Source organism: Juglans regia, chromosome 4 (assembly GCF_001411555.2).
Source record: "Juglans regia cultivar Chandler chromosome 4, Walnut 2.0, whole genome shotgun sequence".
Classification (NCBI taxonomy): Eukaryota; Viridiplantae; Streptophyta; class Magnoliopsida; order Fagales; family Juglandaceae; genus Juglans; species Juglans regia.
Window position 1 is genome coordinate 1779390 of NC_049904.1, and position 22601 is coordinate 1801990.

General features: G+C 34.0%; 1 protein-coding gene across 1 annotated transcript; it reads left to right on the top strand.

The window, feature by feature from the left end:
- The first annotated feature begins 5063 nt into the window (after positions 1–5063).
- LOC108995177 (calcium-dependent protein kinase 13) lies at positions 5064–13453 on the top strand. Its single transcript, XM_018970681.2, has 7 exons — positions 5064–6115; positions 8346–8489; positions 8625–8777; positions 11399–11514; positions 11594–11761; positions 12717–12947; positions 13028–13453. Exons 1-7 carry the CDS (start codon positions 5494–5496, stop codon positions 13184–13186), a joined length of 1593 nt encoding a protein of 530 aa, XP_018826226.1. The 5' UTR covers positions 5064–5493; the 3' UTR covers positions 13187–13453.
- Positions 13454–22601: the final 9148 nt, after the last annotated feature.

Genomic DNA, 22601 nt, shown 5'->3' on the forward strand with positions numbered 1-22601 from the left:
ATGTTAGATATCTACATTGGAATAATAAGATTCAGGAGGTACGATCCGATCCTTGTTGATTCATCTATTCTCAAATTGAAAATTGAAATGTACGATCCATCTCTGCTTCGACTAATTTATGTAAACACAATAACAATTTTGAATAATGCACCTATGTTATCTCATTTTGCCTTCTTATTTTGATAGTTTATATATTTAATTTTTTTTTCTTTTACTTATTAATTAAAGAAGTGATTGTTAGTGTATTGATTTATTTTTTTTTATTTTTTAAAAATATTTAAATATGTTAAATGAATATAATATAAAATAAAATAAAAAGTGAGATTTGTACTAGTGGCACACTTGTGGTCAAAGCTGGATGGCATACTAGCACTACTCAACCATTTTTGTCTTGGGTTGGTAGATGTTAAATACAATTTAATGGTGAAATTACAAATCATAATTACTCAACTACCAAATAGAAAATACAAGTACGACTGCATGTTATTAAAAAATTCAACTCCTGTTTGGATTTAGAGATGAAATGTGTTGAAATGATTTGTGAATAATGAGATTTGAGAGTTAAAATTTATAAATAATAGTGAATAGTAATGAGATGAGCCTCTCAATCCAAACCGGCCAAATAATAGCCGTATATAAGAACATTGCTAATTTTTTTTAACAAAATCATCAAAAAATAAAATTTTAACTTTTAACATTCATAAAAAATAAAATTATGTAAATTCTAAAAGTTTAAAACTATATAGTAAAAGAAAAAAGCTCATACTAAGTCCAATATTGCTTTAGCAACAAAAAAACTCTATAAAAATTAAATCTATAAATTAACATGTCTTTATATGGTACATTAGATTATAAAATTACTTTTATTATAAAGTAGATTTAACGTATCATATGAAACTATGTCAATTTGTGAGTTTACTTTTATAAGATTTTTTATGACTACATCACTTTAATTCCCCGATGCAATCCCCCTCGAATGGCTTGAAGTAAATTTCTCTCAACCCTCATAACTTGTACCTTTTTTTTCTTCTAAGCAAGTAAATATATCATTCAGATAATGAAAAACAAGATACATAAGGAGGGTGGAGTTCCCCAACAAACACTCTATTACAACAATCACAGCACAAAAAATGAAGAAATAAAAGAAAAAAAGCGAGTTTTATGACCAAATACTCGGTCTCCACCCATAACCTTCAAAGAGGGTGTTGTCTTAAAAGATGATTTTTTTGCAGTTCACACAACAATTGTGCGAATTGTGGAGCCATTGTTGGAGGTGGTGGAAGCTGAAGGTGCATTGCAATTTGTTGTCTTGAGATATTTCTTGAAGAGACCCATATTCCCTTCATCAAGATCATTAGTCAGGGAAAGCAAAACATAGTAGGAAGACTGGCATCTGATGTACTGGACTGCGGCAGACCAAATTTCTTTAAGCGCACCTGTGGTGGTGCATGGAGACCATACGCCGGTGATTATGAGATATGGTGGAGCAAATCTCAAAGATCTTGAGGTGAAGAATCTACTGGTGCAGTGCATGTAGCTGACGGACGCATCATGGTGCGGCGGTGCGTGAAGGCCACGTGTGGAACAATCAGCACATGAGCATCACGTGCCGAGATTTTTGCTGCAGTTCCGTTTTGTCCAGGTAGATCGACCGCTGAGGAGTTGTTTGGTGTGGCGCGTGTCGACAGTTGGTCCCTGGAGCGCGGTAGATTTGACTAAAATCAAACTGGTGGAAATGAGAGAAAAAAACATTACCATGAAAGCATATACACAAATCAGTAGTGAAAAAGGAATGTAATAGAGCCTCCTCCAGACAAAAACACTCAAGAAAGATTAACATTTGGATCCTTAATTTATAATATTTTTTATATTATATATAATTTTTATATACAATATATATAATAATATAAATTATAGTTATATATAAGATAATGTTATTATAATTTATAACATAAAATTTTAATCTTAAACATGTAAATTTATTTGATCATATGTTTTAAATATAAAATGTATATAGTAATAACATTTTATGGCCTAATAAATTCTCAACATATTCATTTTGATAAATACATAATACATTAGTAATACTAATATCCATTATGTTTAAAAAAAATACTAATATATATTAGTATATTAATTACATTTTGCTTTAACTAGTTAGTATACATTAGTATATAATACTATTAAAATCGGGCCGAACTGGAAGTAATGAGATGATTTGTGAATAGTAATGAAATTTGAGAGTTAAAATTTATAAATAATAATGAATAGTAATGAGATGAGCCTCTCAATCTAAACTGGCCCTTAAATAATAGCAGTACCATGTATAAAAACATTGATAATTTTTTTTTTTACAAAATCATCAGAAAATAAAATTTTAACTTTTAACATTCATAAAAAATAAAATTATGTAAATTCTAAAATTTTAAAACTATATAGTAAAAGAAAAAACCTCATACTTAAGCCCAACATTGCTTTAGCAACAAAAAAAAAAAAAAAACTCTATAAAAATTAAATCTATAAATTGACATGTCTTCATGTAGTACGTTAGATTGTAAAGTTACTTTTATTATAAATTAGATTTAACGTATCATATAAAACTACGTTAATTTGTGAGTTTACTTTTATAGAATTTTTTATGACTGCAGCACTCTGATTCCCTGATGCAATCCCCCTCGAATGGCTTGGAGTAAATTTCTCGCAACCTTCATAACTTGTACTTTTTTTTTTTTCTAAGCAAGCAAATATATTATTCAGATAATGAAAAACAAGATACATTAGGAGGGGGTGAAGTTCCCAACAAATACTCTATTACAACAACCACAACACAAAAGTGAAGAAAGAAAAGAAAAAAAAGCGGGTCTTAAGACCAAATACTTAGTCTCCACCCATATCCTTCAAAGAAGACGTTGTCTTAAAAGACGGATTTTTTCAATTTGCACAACAACTCTGCGAACTGTGGAGCCATCGCTAGAGGTGGTGAAAGCTGAATGTGCACTGCAATTTGTTGTTTTGAGGTGTTTCTTGAAAAGACCTATATTCTCTTCCTCAAGATCATTAATTAGGGAAAGCGTAAACATAGTAAGAAGATCGGCAAAAGATGTATAGGACTACGGCGGACCAAATTTCTTCGAGTGCACCTGTGGTGGCGCATGGAGACAACACGCCGGTAATTGTGAGATGGGGTGGGGCAGATCTCAAAGATCTTGAGGTAGAGAATCTACTGGTGCAACGCGTGTAGCCGATGGACGCATCATGGCGCGATAGCTCGTGAAGGCCACACGTGGAACAAGCTGCATGTGAGCATCATGTGTCGAGATTTTCGTCACAATTCTATTTCGTCCAGGTAGATCGGCCATTGGGGAGTTGTGTGGTGTGGTGCGTGTCAACAATTGGTCTCTGGAGCACAGTAGATCTGACCAAAATCAAATCGGGGAAATGAGAGAAAAAAAAACACTATCATAAAAGCATATACACAAATTGATAGTAGAAAAGGAACGGAGTGGAGCCTCCTCTATGACAAAAACACTCGAGAAATATTAATTTTTTTCTAAAGAGAAGCAGAGTTTCTCTTTCTAGAGATGGCATATACATGGAAAACTATGATCCTCCTCACTTGTACTTTGTATGTTGAAAGATGCTACTAAGTAAAAAAATTCTTGCCATAAGGACTGATAGCAGTGATCAATAGATTATTTTTATTTTTTATTTTTTAAATTATATTTAAAAAGAAAAAAAATATCTATCCATCACATATATCGGACAATACAGTATTTTCTTCAAACTAAGAGACAATTGCGTTTCAATAGTAAGACATTTTTAGGTATTCTGTAAATAGTAGTAAAAAATAAAGAAAAAATAATAATAAAATATTAAATAGTAGTGAATAGTAGTGAAAAGTAAATACAAATTAATAATAAAATAATAATAAAATAATGAAGTATTATGAGAATATGTACTAGGGTTGTAAAAATTAACAAGGAAACTGGCCCGGATTGACTCGAACAGGTGGAACCAGTCTGGTCCGTTAGTTCCAAAACCAGTCGGTACCGGTCTGGTTCCAGTTCTATGCTTTTTAGGACCAGACAGGACAGGACTGGTTCACTATCTTATATATTTTAAACTAATTTTTTTTAATATTATATATAAGATTTTTTATATTATATATAATTTTTATATACAATATATATAATAATATTAATTATAGTTATATATAAGATAATGTTATTATAATTTATAACATAAAATTTTATTCTTAAATATGAAAATTTATTTGATCATATGTTTTAAACATAAAATATATATAGTAATAACATTTTATGGCCTAATAAATTCTCAACATATTCCTTTTGGTAAATACATAATATATTAGTAATATTAATATACATTATGTTTAAAAAAAAATACTAATATATATTAGTATATTAATTACATTTTGCTTTAATTAGTTAGTATACATTAGTATACTAATATACATTAGTATATAATACTATTAAAACCGAACCGAATTGAAAGTACCGGTTTAGGAAGATAACCGATACGTAATTGACTTTTAAAAATAAAAATTTAGTACATATCGATTATGTCTTAAATTTTATTTAAAACGGACCGGATGAGACCGATTACACCTCAAATACGTACCCAAACAACGCCTAAAGTATATAACAAAGGCCTAATGTCAATAACGAAATTTATCGCGGAAGAAAACGAATAAGGAAGAAGGTGAGGGAGCTATTAAGGTCCTCCAAACCTGTACTTTCTATGTTGAAAGGTGCTACAAAGTAAAAAGATTCTCGCTATAAGGACGGACGATAGCAGTGATCGATAGATTTTTTTTATTTTTTATTTTTTAAATTATATTAAAAAAAAAACAAAAATATTCATACATCGGACAATATAGCATTTTCTTAAAACTGGGAGAGTAAAGTATATAACGAACTTTGTCGGGGTAGAAAACGAATAAGGAAGAAGGTGAGGGAGCAACAATATAAAAACAAAGGCTATTTTAGTTAATTAAGGCGCCTATCATTATGATGTCTGTCTGTCCCAGTGTCGCTTCTCTAGGCAGTTCGTTTTGAGTACTCTTTTGAACGACAAATTAACGAATAAATTTGCAAATCCCCAACCACAAAACGCCCCAATCCTCCTCGTCGTCTTCACAGTTCACACTCCCTGTCCCGTTCCGACCACTCTCTACCCCTTTCGAATTAGCCGACAAAAGTCTAATCACCAGAAGAAAAAAAAGAAAACACAACATACGGAAATGTATTGTACGATAACCTTCTGAACCGTTACCGTTCAGTTTGCTCTGTTTTCTTTTTTTGGTTTACAGTTTCTTTCACAAAAATACTTCGCTACGATCTCGCAGTAGCACTGAGTCTCTCTGGCTTAGGGATAGGGTTAAGGTTAGGGTTTCGACATTACCATGTGAAACCCTAGCTACGGGTAGTTGTGGTTTTACGATATCCCGGGCGAGATCGAGAGGTTGGAAGTATGGGAAATTGTTGCAGATCTCCGGCGGCCGTGGCCAGGGAGGACGTGAAATCGAGTTTCTCTGGACAAGATCACGCCCGGAGAGATTCCAGTGCCGGGAAGAAGCCTCCAATCAGGGTCTTGACCGGTTTGCCCAAGGAGAACATCGAGGAGAAGTACTTAGTCGACCGCGAACTTGGCCGTGGAGAGTTTGGAGTCACGTATCTGTGTATCGACCGGGAGAGTAGGGAGCTACTGGCCTGCAAGAGCATTTCGAAGCGGAAGCTGAGGACGGCAGTGGACATTGAGGACGTGCGGCGCGAGGTGGCGATAATGAAGCACTTGCCGAAAAATTCGAGCATTGTGAGCTTTAAGGAGGCGTGCGAGGATGACAATGCGGTGCATTTGGTGATGGAGTTGTGCGAGGGGGGTGAGCTGTTCGATCGGATTGTGGCGCGTGGCCATTATACAGAGCGGGCAGCTGCGGGAGTTACGAGGACCATCGTGGAGGTTGTGCAGCTATGCCACAAGCACGGGGTGATTCATAGAGACTTGAAGCCTGAGAACTTTTTGTTCGCGAACAAGAAGGAAAATTCGCCCTTGAAGGCCATCGATTTTGGGCTGTCTATATTCTTCAAGCCAGGTATGAATTTAGGATTTTGCGGTTATGTTTTTACAAATATTTTCGTGTCGGGATTAAAGTGAAAAACCAAAACAAGATGCACTGAGACTTAAGCTGTGATTTAGAAACTTGAAATGCTTAGCTTGAATTAAGGAAAACAGCGATATATATATGGTAAATTGTTGGCATGGTATATGTGATACTGTATACTTCTGTATTTGGTAAATATTGATTTCTATATGTTTTCGAGTTGTTTTCACCTGTGTTCACTCGTCGAAGAACGATGATATGGACCTCCTAATTATTGTTGTGATTCAAAAGTTTTCTTAGCTAGGATGCTAGATGGTAATTGGTAATTTTGACATGTACTTAACAGGTCCAAAATGACTCCTCCAAGTATCCAGCCAAATAAGCATCCAGCTACTTAGGCTGACTTGAAGGGTTGATTTGGGAAAAAGGGTAGTGATTTAAAGAGTGAAACTAGAACAATTTTCGATAAAAATTGACCAACAGTCTAATTTAGGACTGATATAACGCTTAAATCTTATGTTAACTGCCCTTAGAAGTTCAAAGTTTCATAACATCTACTAACTGATCAAATAACCGTTTTGTAGTATCTAGTCCCCAGCAACATGCAATTCGAAAGAGAAATATAATAAATTCGTGATTCCTCAGTTAGTAGATGTGGAAGTTTTTGCCAACTTTTATTTTCTCTCTATAAAGACCTCATGAGCTCCTCAAGGGAGAGATTATGTTCCACCTTGACCAAGGCTGTTTGTAAGCCTAAAACATAGGTTTTTTTTTTATTGGCACCGGGTGTCTAGGAACATTGTCCCGACTAATCCTGGGGGTGCACAGGCCCTCGGCAAGGAGTTTCCCGCAAGTGCACCTCGGGTAATTCAAGGGGAAAATCCCCCAGTCCAATGGCTATTAGAGATTGTTTGCACCCAAGGGGATTTGAACCTTAGACCTAGGAGAGCTTACCCCCAAGCCCAAAGCCTTTACCACTTGAGCCAACCCCTACGGGTTCTAACACATAAGGAAGTTAGACAGTTCATTACGTGAAAAGTATGACCTCAAGAATGTGATAACATTAGTTGAGATCTGGAAGTTATATTTCTCTGTATACATGTATGTCTATTGGCCTTTTTCTGTTTTTATCAAATCATGTTGATTTTCAATTTCATTCTCTGCACTGCTGGAATTAATAGCATATGATTTTATTGAATTGGTATTTTCACCTCATTTTTACTTCTTGACTAAGTTTGTTGTGCGTGTATGGACACACATGTATGCAGTGTTTGTGCATCTGTGGATGCAAGTGTCTTGCTAATATAGTATGAATTTTTGTATACTGTTTTGTAGACTTGCATTTGATCTATCTGGGTTGTTTATATGTCTTGTCCTGTCTAAAGTCCTCCAAACTGATTAGATATATTTCCAATCAAATTGTCCGGCACATATTCTTGTGGTGACTGTCATATATGATCAAAATTTTGAGACTTGAGCTGACCTGTATCCTTACCAAATTTTCGCTATCCCTTAAGTAATCAGTAGTTTTATTCATGAAAGTAGTAGGCATACACTGCTATCCTTTGTGATTTTTACTATCTTCATTAGTCATGGTTATACCAAATACACGAACCAAGAGTCATGTTGGGAAATGGATTATTTGAACGATTGGATAAATTAAGAAAAGCATAACAGCTTCTATTTATTTAGTTTTTTCTCTAATCCCATTCTCTTTACCTACAAATGTTGTGGGGTTTATCATTGCTGCTTGTTTAATCTGGAAAATAATATGTTTGAAAGTGTTGCTTCTTTAGCCACACATGATGTTGGAGAGTTTGTAATGTAAATCATGTTTACATAGACACACTGATGGAGTAGTTCTAGTCAATATGAAAACCTTGTTTTTCAATCTATGTTGAGAAGTTCACGTGTAAAAGTTGACCATCTCTTTTGCTGGGGTATAAGTATTCGGTTGTAGAAATACTACCTTTTTTGACTGATCTCAATGTTATAGGTGCTTTCTCATGCCTGTTATGAGAAGCTTCTGAGATCCTTTGCAAAAGGAGGGGGGAGGGGTTGAAGAAATGCAGCCATTTTTTAAAGAAATTCTAATATTTGACTTAACTAGTTTGGAGTTGCATTACCAAATATTTTTTATCATGTACCCCCTGATTATAGTATTTTTGTCTGTTTTTGAATATTTGCCTGTTGCTAATGATAAAATGATTTATATTACTAGGTGAGAGGTTCTCAGAAATCGTTGGAAGTCCATATTACATGGCTCCTGAGGTGCTCAAGCGGAACTATGGGCCAGAGATAGATATATGGAGTGCAGGAGTTATTCTCTACATTTTACTTTGTGGGGTTCCCCCATTCTGGGCCGGTAATTATATGCGTATTAGTGATTTGTGTATGTGTGTGCGTGGATGTGTGTGCATGCATGCATGCATGTGCACTACTTATGAATCAGACCGTTGGACTGTTGATATTGATATCACAGAGTGAGCTTCTAATGCAGAGTCTGAACAAGGTGTTGCACAGGCCATTCTTCGAGGGCTAATAGATTTTAAACGGGATCCATGGCCAAATATCTCAGAGACTGCTAAGGATCTAGTCAAGCAAATGTTGGAACCAGACCCTAAGCTTCGACTTACCGCAAAGCAAGTGCTAGGTATTCTACATCTCTTTTGGGCTCTTTATATTATCACATGGTGATGGTGCATTGCATGTTATAAAATTTGGGCAGTTTGACCTTTTTTGTGGTTTTTCTGTGTTCGCATGGGTATATTAATTTTTTTTTTGTCTCTGATCATTGCACAATTTGGTAAATAGATAATACAAGCTTTTTTGGTTATTCTTATTATATTTTGGTGCATTAACTTGATCCATGTCCATCTGTCGGACAACTTAAAACCTACACATTATATAACTTTTGGCAAAGGAAGCAAATAACCTAGACTAGACTTCAATGGAAGAATCACAAAGGCGCTTTTGCTAGAGTTTAATTTTAGAAGATTGTAAAATGAGAAAAGATTCTCCATGTTTATCAAACTTAGTTTATGGAGGAGAAAATAGGGTTTCTACCTGCACCCCCCAAGGGGGTATCACCACTGACCTAGAACTGTTCATTCGGGCTGGGTTTTTTCCCGGCCCGGTCCGGAACCCGGATTCCAGTTATGGGTTCCTGCTCGGATCAAAATGGATCCGAAACCCAGACCAACATGGTTCGGGTATGGGTTAGGGACCCCGGTACCGGGTTTAAACCCGAGACCCGGGTCCTTTAAAAAAAAACCCGTTGATTGGTAAACCCCTCCCCCCCTCTCGACTCACTTCTCTCTCTAGTCTCTCGCTCTCTCTCTCGTTGCGCTGCAGCAGAAGCAGAAATCCTAGGCCCAAGCTGCTGCCATCGTGACCCCGTCGCCACATCTCCTTCACTATCGCCGCATCTCTGTCACCGTTGATCTTTGTCTCTAGATTGTTATTCTTACGGACTCTCTCTCTCATTGCGCTACGGCAGAAACCCTAGGTCCCTAGCCATCGCCATCGCGACCCCGTCGCCGCATCTGTTTGCCGTTGAGATGGGTCTTGCGGTGGTGGATGGATGCTTTGACCATCTGTTTGCTGGTGGCCGTGTAGTTTTTGGAATGCTTGGAAACTTCTTTTTTTTTTTTTAATCTGTATTGGGTATCGACTTGTTTATGGATTCGTTGATTCTCTATTTTAATGAATCTGTTTAGTTGTTGGGAAAGTTGAAGGAAAAAACCCAAATTTGTTTACTTTGTCCTTTTCACTCTCTATATGTACTCATCCATGCTCTGTTTGAGTCCAAAGAGAAATTTTCATAAACACCACAGTTTGAGTCCAGTGTATCTGGAATTCTTGATGGTCAAGTCGATGGCTTTTTGAGCTTTCTTTCATCTTTGTGTTGATCTGTAGTAGAGGGTTTTATTCAAAAAAAAAAAAAATCCGGGTACAATCCGGAACCCGGATTTTCGGGTTTCAAAAACCCAGATCCACCCGGGTTTGAAACCGGGAACCCGGATGAACACCCCTAACTGACCCCAGTGGGAGGGTGCCCCCATTTGGACGCTGGGGAGCGGATTGACTCCGACAACTGTCCGCCCCAACCACGGCGAAAAACAACAAAGAATCCACAGAATCACATATCCATCCACAAAAAATCCACAGATCCATCCACAACAAATTGGAAAAAAAAAAAAAAAATCCAAAACAGCCAAAACAAGTTAACAACAATAGATCTGAGAAAAGTGGTTTTTTTTTTTTTTTTCATGTTACAGATATGAGCAAAGATTCAAAGAACCACAACCACGAATGGCCGTGGGTCTCTTTGCAAACCCACGTCCATTCTTGGCTTCAAGAAGGAGGAGAAGAAAAAGTAGAGGAGGAGAAGAGGAGAGGAGACTCAGGAGAGGCCGCGCCGGTGAGAGAGAGAGAGGGGAAAGAAAGAGATAAGGGGAAGGGTTAGGAATTAAAACCGAACCCTGAAACGATGTCCTTTACTTCGTTTTATATACAAAAAAATAAAACCTAAGATAAAACTACGTCATTTTATTAAAGAAATTTATTTTTTTAATATATATGTGTGTATATATATATGTGGGCTGGGCTGGGCTGGGCTGGGCGCAGGGGGTAAATCTCGGGCTCGCTTTGGGCCCAGCCCAGGCCCCTCCCCCGGCTCCCAGCTGCGTGTGGGCATTCGCCCTCAAGCCCCCCGTTTGCAGACAGGGGCCCTCACCCTGGCCAAGCAGATGTCGGATGGGGTGGGGTGGCGGTGCCCCGCCGCCGAGCCCTAGTAGAAAGGGTGAAAGAGGTAATATTGTTGATCGTAGTAATATATTTCTTGTTTGTTACATGATAAGTTGACAATATATAGGTAGCTAGACGATGCATGTCTGTACGATACTTGTTGACAGTTATCATTGTATGGTGACAGATCTTGAAATTTTAAAGCATATGATTTAGAAAAGAAATTAGAGTGGACTCTAACCAGTGGAGGCTAGACACCTAGATTACTTGCTTTAAACTTTATGCATGTGCTTTTAATGTGGTTTTTCATGCAGGCTTTGGACTGACTTTATTTATGCTTTATTTTTGTGTGTGTTTGTAGTTTTGAATTCTTTGCAAGAAAGAATTGCCATTAATCATTTCGAATATGATACACAGCTTAAATGTATTGTAATTCTATTTATGTTACTTTTGGTTTTCGTTAGATTTGAACATGTCTAATAAACACTGATTATGTTTTGCCTGTTGTGAATCTTCTGTTTACAGAGCATCCTTGGCTCCAAAATGCTAAAAAGGCTCCAAATGTTCCCCTTGGTGATGTAGTCAAGTCAAGGCTCAAGCAGTTTTCAATGATGAACAGATTTAAGAGAAAAGCCCTAAGGGTTTGTTGACTATTTCTCCATACTTTTTATGTTGGTAGTGTTTTCTTGTGGTAACCAATTCATTTGTATGCTTAAGCAGGTAATTGCCGATTTCCTATCCACTGAAGAAGTTGGAGACATAAAAGAAATGTTTAAGAAGATGGACACTGATAATGATGGTGTTATCTCAATTGAAGAATTGAAAGCTGGACTTAGAAATTCTAGATCCCAGCTTGCAGAGTCTGAAGCCCAGATGCTTATTGAAGCTGTGAGTTTAGTTGCCATTTATTTTACATTCATCAATATTTCTTCATAACATCGTAGTGCTACTTCGCAAAATCCATATTTATTACTCCCCTTTTCTAGCTCTAGTTTCCTTGTTTAGGAATGCTCAACGTATGCTTGTTATGATCACAAGGACCATAATAATTCTTCGACCTCAAATCACATATTAAAATGTTCTGAGATCCCCTTCTATGAATCTTGATACATTCCCATCATGTTGATGTCTTGCCTTTTTTTTTTGTTTCCTGACGGAAGTTTATTCAAAATGACATTACAGCATCATAAAGTCGATGCTTTATTTCATTAATCAGATCACTCTGCCCGACTGTGAGGGTGGTTTGACTTATTGTACATGGCACAGACTTAAGGAGGAGCCAATGTTCATGTGGACATGACATTTGATGCCAAACTGGAGACATGAGACATGCTGACGGGTTGTCCAAACCTTTTTTTCCTTGGCTGGGGCTTTGTCAAAACTTGTAATATCAAAATTTTCAAACTTTGTATGCAAATATCAGACATTGACATGTTGGGACATAAGTAGTCCGTTTCTAATGTAAAAAATCAACAAAAATGGGGGAGAGGAATGAGTTGGACACCTTGAGTCTTAGCCTGTGTTTGGGTAGCATTCAATATTTTAATATTACTTTTCACCTACTTTTCACTACTTTTTACTACTATTCACTACTATTTAATATTTTATCATTATTTTTTTACCACTATTCACAGATCATTTGAGATCACCTCACTACCCAAACGCAGCCTTAACAACTTGATTTGTCTCTCTTTTATTTTTTTGGTGTTGTCTTGTGTGCATTACCCATGCTTCTTGCCCTTTGCCATTAAATGTTATTCATCTTCTAAAGATGCAAGTACAATCTTAGTTGCCATAGTTAATTAGTTCCTTAGATTTGAATGGACAAGCATCATGGCAACAGGTAGATACCAATGGGAAAGGAACACTCGACTATGGAGAATTTCTTGCTGCTTCCCTCCATCTGCAAAGGATAGCTAACGACGAGCATCTTCACAACGCCTTTTCCTACTTTGACAAGGATGGTGATGGGTATATTGAGCCAGATGAGCTTCGGGATGCGTTAATGGAAGATGGAGCAGATGATTGTGCAGATGTAGCAAATGACATCTTCCAAGAAGTGGATACAGACAAGGTAAGATCAATAATGATTTTCCACTAACCCAACTTTGCTCTGGTAGATTATTATATAATCTGACGACATTTTGTATGTAGGATGGGCGAATCAGCTACGATGAATTTGTGGCTATGATGAAAACTGGAACAGATTGGAGAAAGGCTTCTCGACATTACTCTAGAGGGAGATTTAACAGTTTAAGCATCAAGCTGATGAAGGATGGTTCTTTGAACTTGGGGAATGAGAGTAGTATATAATATGCAAAACGTTTCAGTTTATCCACACACGAGAAAAAGTACCTATCTTGATGCCCGCCCACCTTACATCTGGGACTTTTGCTATCTTTTATGATTATTTTTTTTAGGTCCCTATAACCAAATGTGGCACCTTTTACTTGGTGCCTTGGAGGGCTGGGTCAATGAATCGAATTTGTCATTGGGAATGTTAATTGTGCAAACAGTGCCTAGAAGCCATGGTTTTCGCATTTATGATTCTGCCCTAGTTCTATAAACATCCTTGGAAACATACAATGTATTCTGCCATCTAAAATTCTCTTAAATTAAAACAATGACCAAATTTAGAGATATAGTTTTTTTCACAATTATTACACATTAACCCATCTATGTGACTGTATTTTATAGATATAAACTCATAATCTGATTATTATATGGCAACCTCATGTAATTAAGTAGGTTGTAATAATTCTGTCAATTTTCTAAAACGATTGTTACCTAGAGCATTGGTATTGATATAGTCAGCTCATATATAGCAATCAATAATATGGCTAATTTGGCACAAGATGCACCTGCACTGTAGTAGGCCAGCATATTATAGTGAAGATGAATTTTAGCTATAGCACCATTACATATAGGGAGAAACTACAGGCCGGTCGTCCCCTTTTTACACCTGCCAATGACGTGCTGCCACATATGAGGTGCAGGAAACTTCATATTGCACCTGCATGCATGAGAAAAAAAAATTTACAACATCTTCCCCCACCCCCCCCGGCAATCCATAGGCAAATTTCGAAGTTGGATCTGGGTTGTCGTTTTAGCTCTTGCCCATATAGAATCAAGCCCATGTTTTGATGTTTTTGGCTATTACATATCATGAGAGCTATAACGCTCCACCCTGTTTGCCTAGGCTACAAATCGACGACGTAATTTTTTGAAATGAACTCATTTGACAAAAGGTGAAGCAAGACCTTCCAAGGAGAGTGTGTGTGTGTGAGAGAGAGAGAGAGAGAGAGAGAGAGAGTGCAGGTTGTTTAAATCTTTTCTCATAGTTTTCTGCTAACAAGAAGTATCAGAACAATTTCTATACAAATATTTCAAATATTAATATTGCAGGGGCACTGGGAAGAGAAAGAAATGGAGAAGGGGAGAGAAAATGGCTGCTGGGGAGAGGAGAAAGAAGAAGGGAAACGCGAGGGAGAGGGGAGAGCATGGACAGAGGAGAGAGATGAAATTTGCTTTATCATGCTTACAGGTGTGGAATGGATCGAGTTTCCTGCAACTCCTACGTGGCAGAGCAACATTGGACTGGTGTACAAATTGGGAAGGCACCTGTCTGGCCTTGAGCTTTTTCCTTACATATATGGAAGACTCTGTAGCTTTAGTCAAATATATATATATTTTTTATTTCCGTCTACTCACATAAACGGATTTTGTACATTGTGGTAGACATAATTATTACCTATTTTGATTTCTAGGTTATTAGGTACGAGCATATATAAAGTTGATTTTGTATATATTTTGAAGTAATGCTTCACAACCTTCCAAAACATCTATACATCAAATTTTTTTAAATTTTAATATTTTTTAATATATTTTTTAAATTTTTTTGAGTTTATTCTTTTAAAATAATTTAAATTTTTTATTCATTATTTATATATTAAATATTTAATAAAAGAAAAAAATAATAAAAATTAAAAAATATGTGGTGTGTAGAGATTGTGTAGATTTTTTCTATATTTTGATACTTTGTGTTTGAAAATAAAATTAATTTAGGTTGCTGGATTGGTTTTATGTATTTTGATGTATAAGTTGTTGAAAATTATGAAAATTGTATAAATAAGTACTTAGAAAAAAAATAAGAAGATATGTAATAAAAAGTAGATAGAAAAACAAAAAAACAAAAAAAAAAAATTATTATTATATAGAATGAGATGGATGTGTCAATATTTTTTTTTAACTTTTCATCTAAAACTATTTTCTCTTATCTTATCTCATCTCTGAATCCAAACTAGCCAAGTCTTGGGTGGGTAGCCAAAAATAAAAAAGTAACATATTAGCCGTGCAAACTTTGCGTATATCAATGCTAATATTCTTAGGTTTTGAAATGGGTAAGTACTGCCGATGTGATGAAATCTAAACCATTATTCTTTTATTTTTATAGACAACATTTACAAAATTCTTTATTTAATGAAGTACTGTGAGTTGTGTACGTTCTATACAATGCACTCATTCTACTATGTTGCTCATGTAGCGTCACTGTTCAAAATATAGTACGAGATAAATGAGTGTAATATATAAGATAACTCTTGGCTTAACAATTCTCAAGATTCCCACTCAGAAGCCTGTGCCAAATCTCTCACCCTCTTGATCTTCTTCGTCTTACGGGCTGATGCAAAGCTTGGGGTAGTCATGGTGTCTCAAGGCCGAGCAATCTTGTGTTGTTTGGCAACATGTGTACGTGATAGGTATGGTTGGATATTATATGCAGCGTGGTTGGTTTGTCCTTTGAACGTTTGATTTTCTACAAATGGACCCATCATCATTTGCCACAATGCTTTGGCCGGCTACAAGAAAAACAGGTATTTGTGACAGATTATTTACGATGAGAATGACTATTTACGATGAAAACAGATTCATTTTAACAGTAAATAGTCATTTTCACAAAAAATAACTAACCACAAATAAGTAATTTTCTTGTAGTATGATTACGTCCTTTGATAATTTTAAAATTGTCATGTCCATCGATATTATGGTTAAAAGATAATGCTTAGATTACACTAGCAGGAACCTTGCTGCCAGTAGTATCCACTGTCCACCTTATTAAACATTAAGGAAAATTTAAACATGTTTATAATGAATTTAGCCCAATTAAACCCATTAGTTTATTCTCCCTCAACATCAATTTTCATGCTGGCTATCACTATATTACAAAAGCTATAGTAACTAGCTAGTTGTTATTCATCCTATATGTACAGGCATGCAGCTAGCACACCTCCAAACCCTTCCCAAGGGGAAAGCGTTAGTCAATATCTGTTACTTGATCTTCGGATTTGCAATACTTGAGTTGAATCTCTTCATCTTCCACAACCTCTCTAATAAAGTGATGCTTGAATATTCCAATATTCTTTTTCCGACTATGATACAAAAGTGGAGTTGCTTCTCCTTACTTCTCCGATCCCCAACATGTTCTAACATTATCCTTAGTCATATTACTTGTAAAGTTGCCAATGATGCCGAAATATACTTGGCCTCGGTGAAAGATTGTGCCACACTTTGTTGCTTCTTGGATTCCTATGATAATACACCGAAAACAAATGAAAATGCGTATCCGGAAGTGTTTCCCATATCATCAACAAGCCTGGTCCAATTACTACCACAAAACCTAATCAAGTTTGCATAGACATTCTTTTCATAGAAAATACCAAAACCAAGTGTAGCTTGAACATATCTCAACACCCTCTTGGCTCCACATGCATTTGGCTTGACTTGTGCATGAATTGAGACAATAGCGCGAAGCAACCACATACGTGACTTGTGGCCTGGGGTGGCCCCATGCAACTCCATATATGAAAACTAATAATTAGGGTGGCTCGGAGGCCACTTTCAGAGGTTCTCGCGCGGCGTGGCAAACTATCGGCCACACTACTGATACCCCAAGGTTTTAAAAAATTATGTACTTTTAATCTTATTTTTGACATTTTAGTAAACAGTTAAGATATATTTATGCAAGGAATTATAGGCATTAATTTATTGCTTCTATTTTTTTTTTGTAAGACTAATATTTTTTTCAATTTCAAAATTCTGCATCCAACGTCGACAGTACTCCAACCAAATTAAATTATGAAAAAGCTATTCAATATCCCATTCTAAGATTGATCTATTAATTGGTGAAAGAATCTCAAACTCTTGATCTTTCTAATATTCTTGAAGGAATAACTCAATTAAAATATCAAAGTTGTTTTATTCATTTTAGATCTTTATTCTCCCTTTCTCAAAAAAATTAAATAAATAAATAAATAAATCTTTATTCTCCCATATGTGACTAATATATATATATATATATATATATATATATATATATATATATATAGAGGACGTGGTGTCTATATCGGGACCAATGGCATGAACCACGAGTATGAGTACTCCTGACGCGCGTTTCCCATGTGAACCGTGATTCTTGAGTTTATATAGCACTTACGTACGTGGGCCATGCAAGCCTTTTAGAAGAATACCAAATTCTACGTACATCTTTTTCTCATGGAGAGGAAGAAATATCTCATCATATATCGTTTATATATATGTATATATATATATATATATATATATGTATATGCGAACTTATGTAACTGCAGATTTATATCACAATTTACATGTCACGCACGATGTAAAATAAATAAATACCTATCAATTACCTTCTCAAAAGAAAATTACTATAGTTATAAAGACATCCTACAAAAATAAATAATTTTATAATCTAATATATTACATCAGGTCACATTAGTCTGTGAGTTTATTTTTATAAAATGTTTTTATGACTAATGTGTATCTCTCATAGTAAATAAAATACGTCGGCCTTAATTTATATAATTACTTTAATTTACAAATGTTTAATTATGAGTAACTTCATGAGAAAAGAGGAAAACAACAAAGAATAGGCTAAATTTCTCTCCCATGTTAATTTCCTTTCGCTATTTATGCATACTATTTACTGAACGTGATAGATAGGTAGGCATGGATATCTAGTAATGCTAGATATATATTTACAATCATATATAGTTTTATAAACTCAATAGATAACCAATTTGGTACGTATCTTTATGGCTTCTGGAATTGCAATATGCAAACACAAGCATGATCAACATGAGCTTTTTCAAGCATATGACTTTGCGGACACTTCATGACCATATTACATAAAGTGATCATTGATAATTGGTGTAAGCTTACTAATTATATATATGCATTATTTATATATATCTAAAGTACGTACGGAGGTAGAAATTAAACCATCATGCTCAAAGTTCATGTGGGTGATTTGAATGTATGAGAAATAATCTATAATATATATATATATATATGAACATATATTCCAAACTTCGGTAATAAGATACATGTTTTGTCAAAGAGAAGTACTTTAACTATAAAGAGATCTCACAAATTACCGTGATTTTATGTGATATATCATATTCTAAATTTATTTTTATTGTAAAATAAATTTAACGTATCACATTAAACCACGTTATTTATGAATTTACTTTTATAAAATTTATTTGTTGTTGTAGCACTTATATATCTTTACTAAATTATGTCTTAAGTTGGTTTAAATCCCGTTTTATTGGTACTAAAAAATAATTTTGCTTATGATCAGTTGATATACAAACACACACACACACATATATATTTATAGGATTTGTGCATTATAAATAGCTATTCTTGTGACATATGTATTGGATTAATAAAATGAGTAATGATACACGTATAATCCCTTATAAAAATCTTACATAATAATATTTTAAAACTAGGGTATTTATATAAATATCCTAATTTAAAGTGAATTACTTTTATAAATTATTTTATTAAAATGTCTCTAATTTAAAACATAATTATATAAAGAAAAAAAAGATTGTAGGTCTATATTTTCTTAATAAAATATTCCTTTTCATAGTGTGGTCGTGAGCCTTAAATTAAAAATCAGTCATGTCTATCATTTGATTGATGTTAAATTAAAAAATATAAAAATGGGATTTTACTTTTAATTTGTTGATTTGCATATGAATCATCAAAGAAAGAAAAGCCATTAGCATGAGCACGAGCTATATAGGTTACATACAAAAACTCTAATTATCCAAAGTAATTTAAATATGAAAGAAATAGATATATAAAATAGTTCTACATTATTTTTTGTTCATTTCATATTATTTGAAATATTTATACAAATGATAATAAATACTATAAGATGTAATAGTACTTCACGTTTCTTGCATTTAGGTGACAACACAAATATTTTAAAATATTCTTATATATATTTTTTTAAACATCAATCAAATATAAAATATTTTTTAAATTTAAATTTTTAATTTTTTCATATATTCATTGTCTAATCATAATAAATTTTTTAAATTTTTAAATAAAATATTAAAAATAATATTACTTTTTTAAATTTCAAAATAAAAATTATATTAAAAAAATATATTTAAACAATTTTTTAATTTTTTAATTTCATGATTTTTTAAATTTTTTTTTTAATTTTTTAAAATTTAATAAAATATTTTAAGCCGAATTATTTTATTATTATTTATAAATATTATGAAATATTTTAAGTGTAAAATAAATCTTTTAAAAATAGTAAAATAGGTATATGAAATCAATTTCTATGGTATCCGTACAACCTGACTTTTCTTTTTCTGTATGACAGACTTTTCCCATAATGAAAGCATGGAAAAGCAGTAGAGTCTAGTAGAACAGCGAAAGAAAAGAAAATGAAAGTCTAGCTAGCTAGGTGGAAAGACTGATCAGGTGTTTTATAGGAATATTGTCACGTGTCATTCAGCTTTTACGAGTTAGGCCGAAATGTTTTCCACGTGATGAAAAGAAAAATTCTAAAGGCCCTAGGAGCTAGGAGCTAGCTGCTTTGGTGGATGTTGAGTATTGTCGGCCAAAAACTGAATTCAGATATGAGAAATGTTTTGAATGAGATTTTTTTATTTATTTAGTAATTAAAAAAATATTTTTTAATAATATTGTGAATTTTTTATTTTTTTAAAAATATTTATGATGATTAAAAAAATATATAAAAAAAAAAATTATTCGAAACCCTGATATTGAAAGGACAAATTGTCTCTCAAATTGGGTTGTTGCTTCTTCTATCTACTCTATAAATTTGATGGGTGAAAAGAACAATATATTATCTTAAAAATACATTTTTTTAAATATATATATTTATATATATATATAAATGCTTCTAATTACAGGTGTCTTCTATAAAGTCTAATTATCAGAGACTAATGAAGACTTATCACGTAAGGGATACATGCAAAATCAAAGTGAGACGCGCATTAGAGAATCCTGAATCGAGACCCCCCCGACCCCACCCCCCTCTCTCTGCTCTCATTCTCTCTCGAGAAACCAAAATTCTTAGAGTAATGCTACATACAGTCGTTGAATGCGCAAACGTCGTGCAGTCGTTTTGAAAAAGAGTGGGGTCCACTATTAAAAAATTAATTTCTTTTCAAGTGGGTCCCTTATTTATTCACTTTTTTCAAAGCGATTGCACGATGACTACACGCTCACGACTGGAAGTATCATTTCTCAAATTCCTAACCCCTCTCTCTCTCCCCTTCTCTCTCTCTCCTTCCCCCACGTGGCCTGAAGACTTGCAACTTACCCATCGTGGACTTCAAATCCTGTAATTTTATCCTCACAGCAGTACTAGTACTCATGCGGTGTTGCGGATAGGCTTTTCCATGGTGCGCACTTTCAGTGGTAAAAATACGCCTACATATGTTGCTTAGAAGCGTCATCTTGAGGTCACAATCCCACTTTTTCAAAACGTCTTTTAGATGTCTTTCAAAGACAACATGCATGATTTTTTTTTTTTTTATCTCTTCAAGTTTTTAGCCATATTACTATATGTTACTTTCAAAGAAAGAAGAAGACGAGGAGGAGGAAGAAGAGAATATATTAGTCTGGTACTGAACTAACAAATTGAACCAAAAACAAAAAAGAAAAAGAAAAACAGAGACAGAGAGAGGTTGAAAAATATTTATTCGATGAAAGAATTCTCAAACATGCAGAAGGAGAAAGAACAGAGAAAAAAGAAGAACCCGGTGCCTTTGTGTTGAGTTTGACTTGGAGCTTCCATCTTTTTCAAATATATTATCAATGATAGCTTGGAGATACAACGTTCATTTTTTTTGGTGTTGTGTTTAAAATCTTTGTCATGTTACACGGGCAGTTTAATCCATGACAGAAGAACTTACAAAAAGATATTCTAATTTTCTATATCAATTTTGACTTGGTTTTATATTTATAAAATTCTCATGAAAACCTTTTTATTTATTTACTGGGGATGTACCACCCTTATCAGTATAAAACTCTAGAAATTTTCATCCTATTCTTGCAGGTTTGACTAGCAATTTTCTTGACGATTAGGACGCAAAGCATAGGTAGGCTGAAGTTCGAAGGAGAGACAGAGAAAGGTTAGAGGGTTTTCGGTTTTTGGGAGAGGGAGAGGAACCGGGGGTGTTTCTCGACCGCAAATCCCCTGCAGCGTGGTGAACAGGGATGGAGATGTAGCCCTTACGTGGCACTATTCGATTGGTCTCCCATAAATTGAGCTTATAGGAAGCATCGGCGAAAAGATATTCTCATATATAAATATATATATATATATCTATAAATTTTCGAAAATGTGATTATTCTTCAATTTGTAAATGATTAAGGGATAGTTTGGAAACAAGTAATTTTAGATATATATTTCATTTCCAAATATCTAAACATAAAATATTTTTCTATTTCTAAGTCTTTTTCATATAATGATCATATAAACTTTTTAATTTTATAATATTTTTATTCAATTTTTTCTATATTCTAGTTTTTCAAAATTCAATTAAATAATCTTAACTCAAACCATTTTATTACTATTGACAAATTATTTCACTATCTTTCACAAATATTTTGAAATATTTCAAGTGTCAAACGAGCCCTAAAATTTTCTAACAAAACTTTAGAAATACATAAATAATAAGTATCATGTTTGGTCTATTTCTAGTCTTCTAGATAAATACTTTACCAAACATCCTTATGTGTTTTCTCCACGTCCATACGATTATTTGGGAAAAAAGTTTCGTAAAGGCCGTATTCATGAAGGTAGTGCGCATGCAAGTGGAGATAATTTCCAATGAAATGCCCAAGAAAAACACGAGCGATCCACTTGTGATCTATATCTAATTTACTTTTAGCGATCGTTTGGATTCGAAAACCATCTCATCTCATTTTATCTCATTATTATAATTTATTTAAATTTCTACATAAAATATAATAAATAATTCAACTTTTTCAAATCTCAATGTAATTTTTTTAAATTTTAAAATAATAATAATATTCTAACAATATTTTATTTAACTTTCAATTTTTATTTAAAACTATCTCATCTCATTTTACTATCCAAACCACACCTAATCAATCATTATTAAAAACAAAAACAAAAAAAAAAAAGGATATGTATTCTCCCGTATATACTGTCTACTTTGGAAGATATTGAATGGTTGATCATAATTAATTCAAAGAGAACATGAGAAGATCATGTACATAGATCACATACAGTTAGGAATTACGATAAAGAAATACTATAGGCATAAAATGATTACACAAAAGTAATCTCACAACCAGATGTGACTTGATGTGATTTATCAGATTATAAAATTATTTTTATTATAAA

Excerpts from the sequence above, each read along its gene's own strand:
- LOC108995177 (XM_018970681.2), top strand. The coding sequence starts at position 5,494 with ATGGGAAATTGTTGCAGATCTCCGGCGGCCGTGGCCAGGGAGGACGTG. Across the intron at positions 8,490-8,624 it reads GGTTCCCCCATTCTGGGCCG|AGTCTGAACAAGGTGTTGCA; the intron begins GTAATTATATGC and ends CTTCTAATGCAG. Across the intron at positions 8,778-11,398 it reads TACCGCAAAGCAAGTGCTAG|AGCATCCTTGGCTCCAAAAT; the intron begins GTATTCTACATC and ends TTCTGTTTACAG.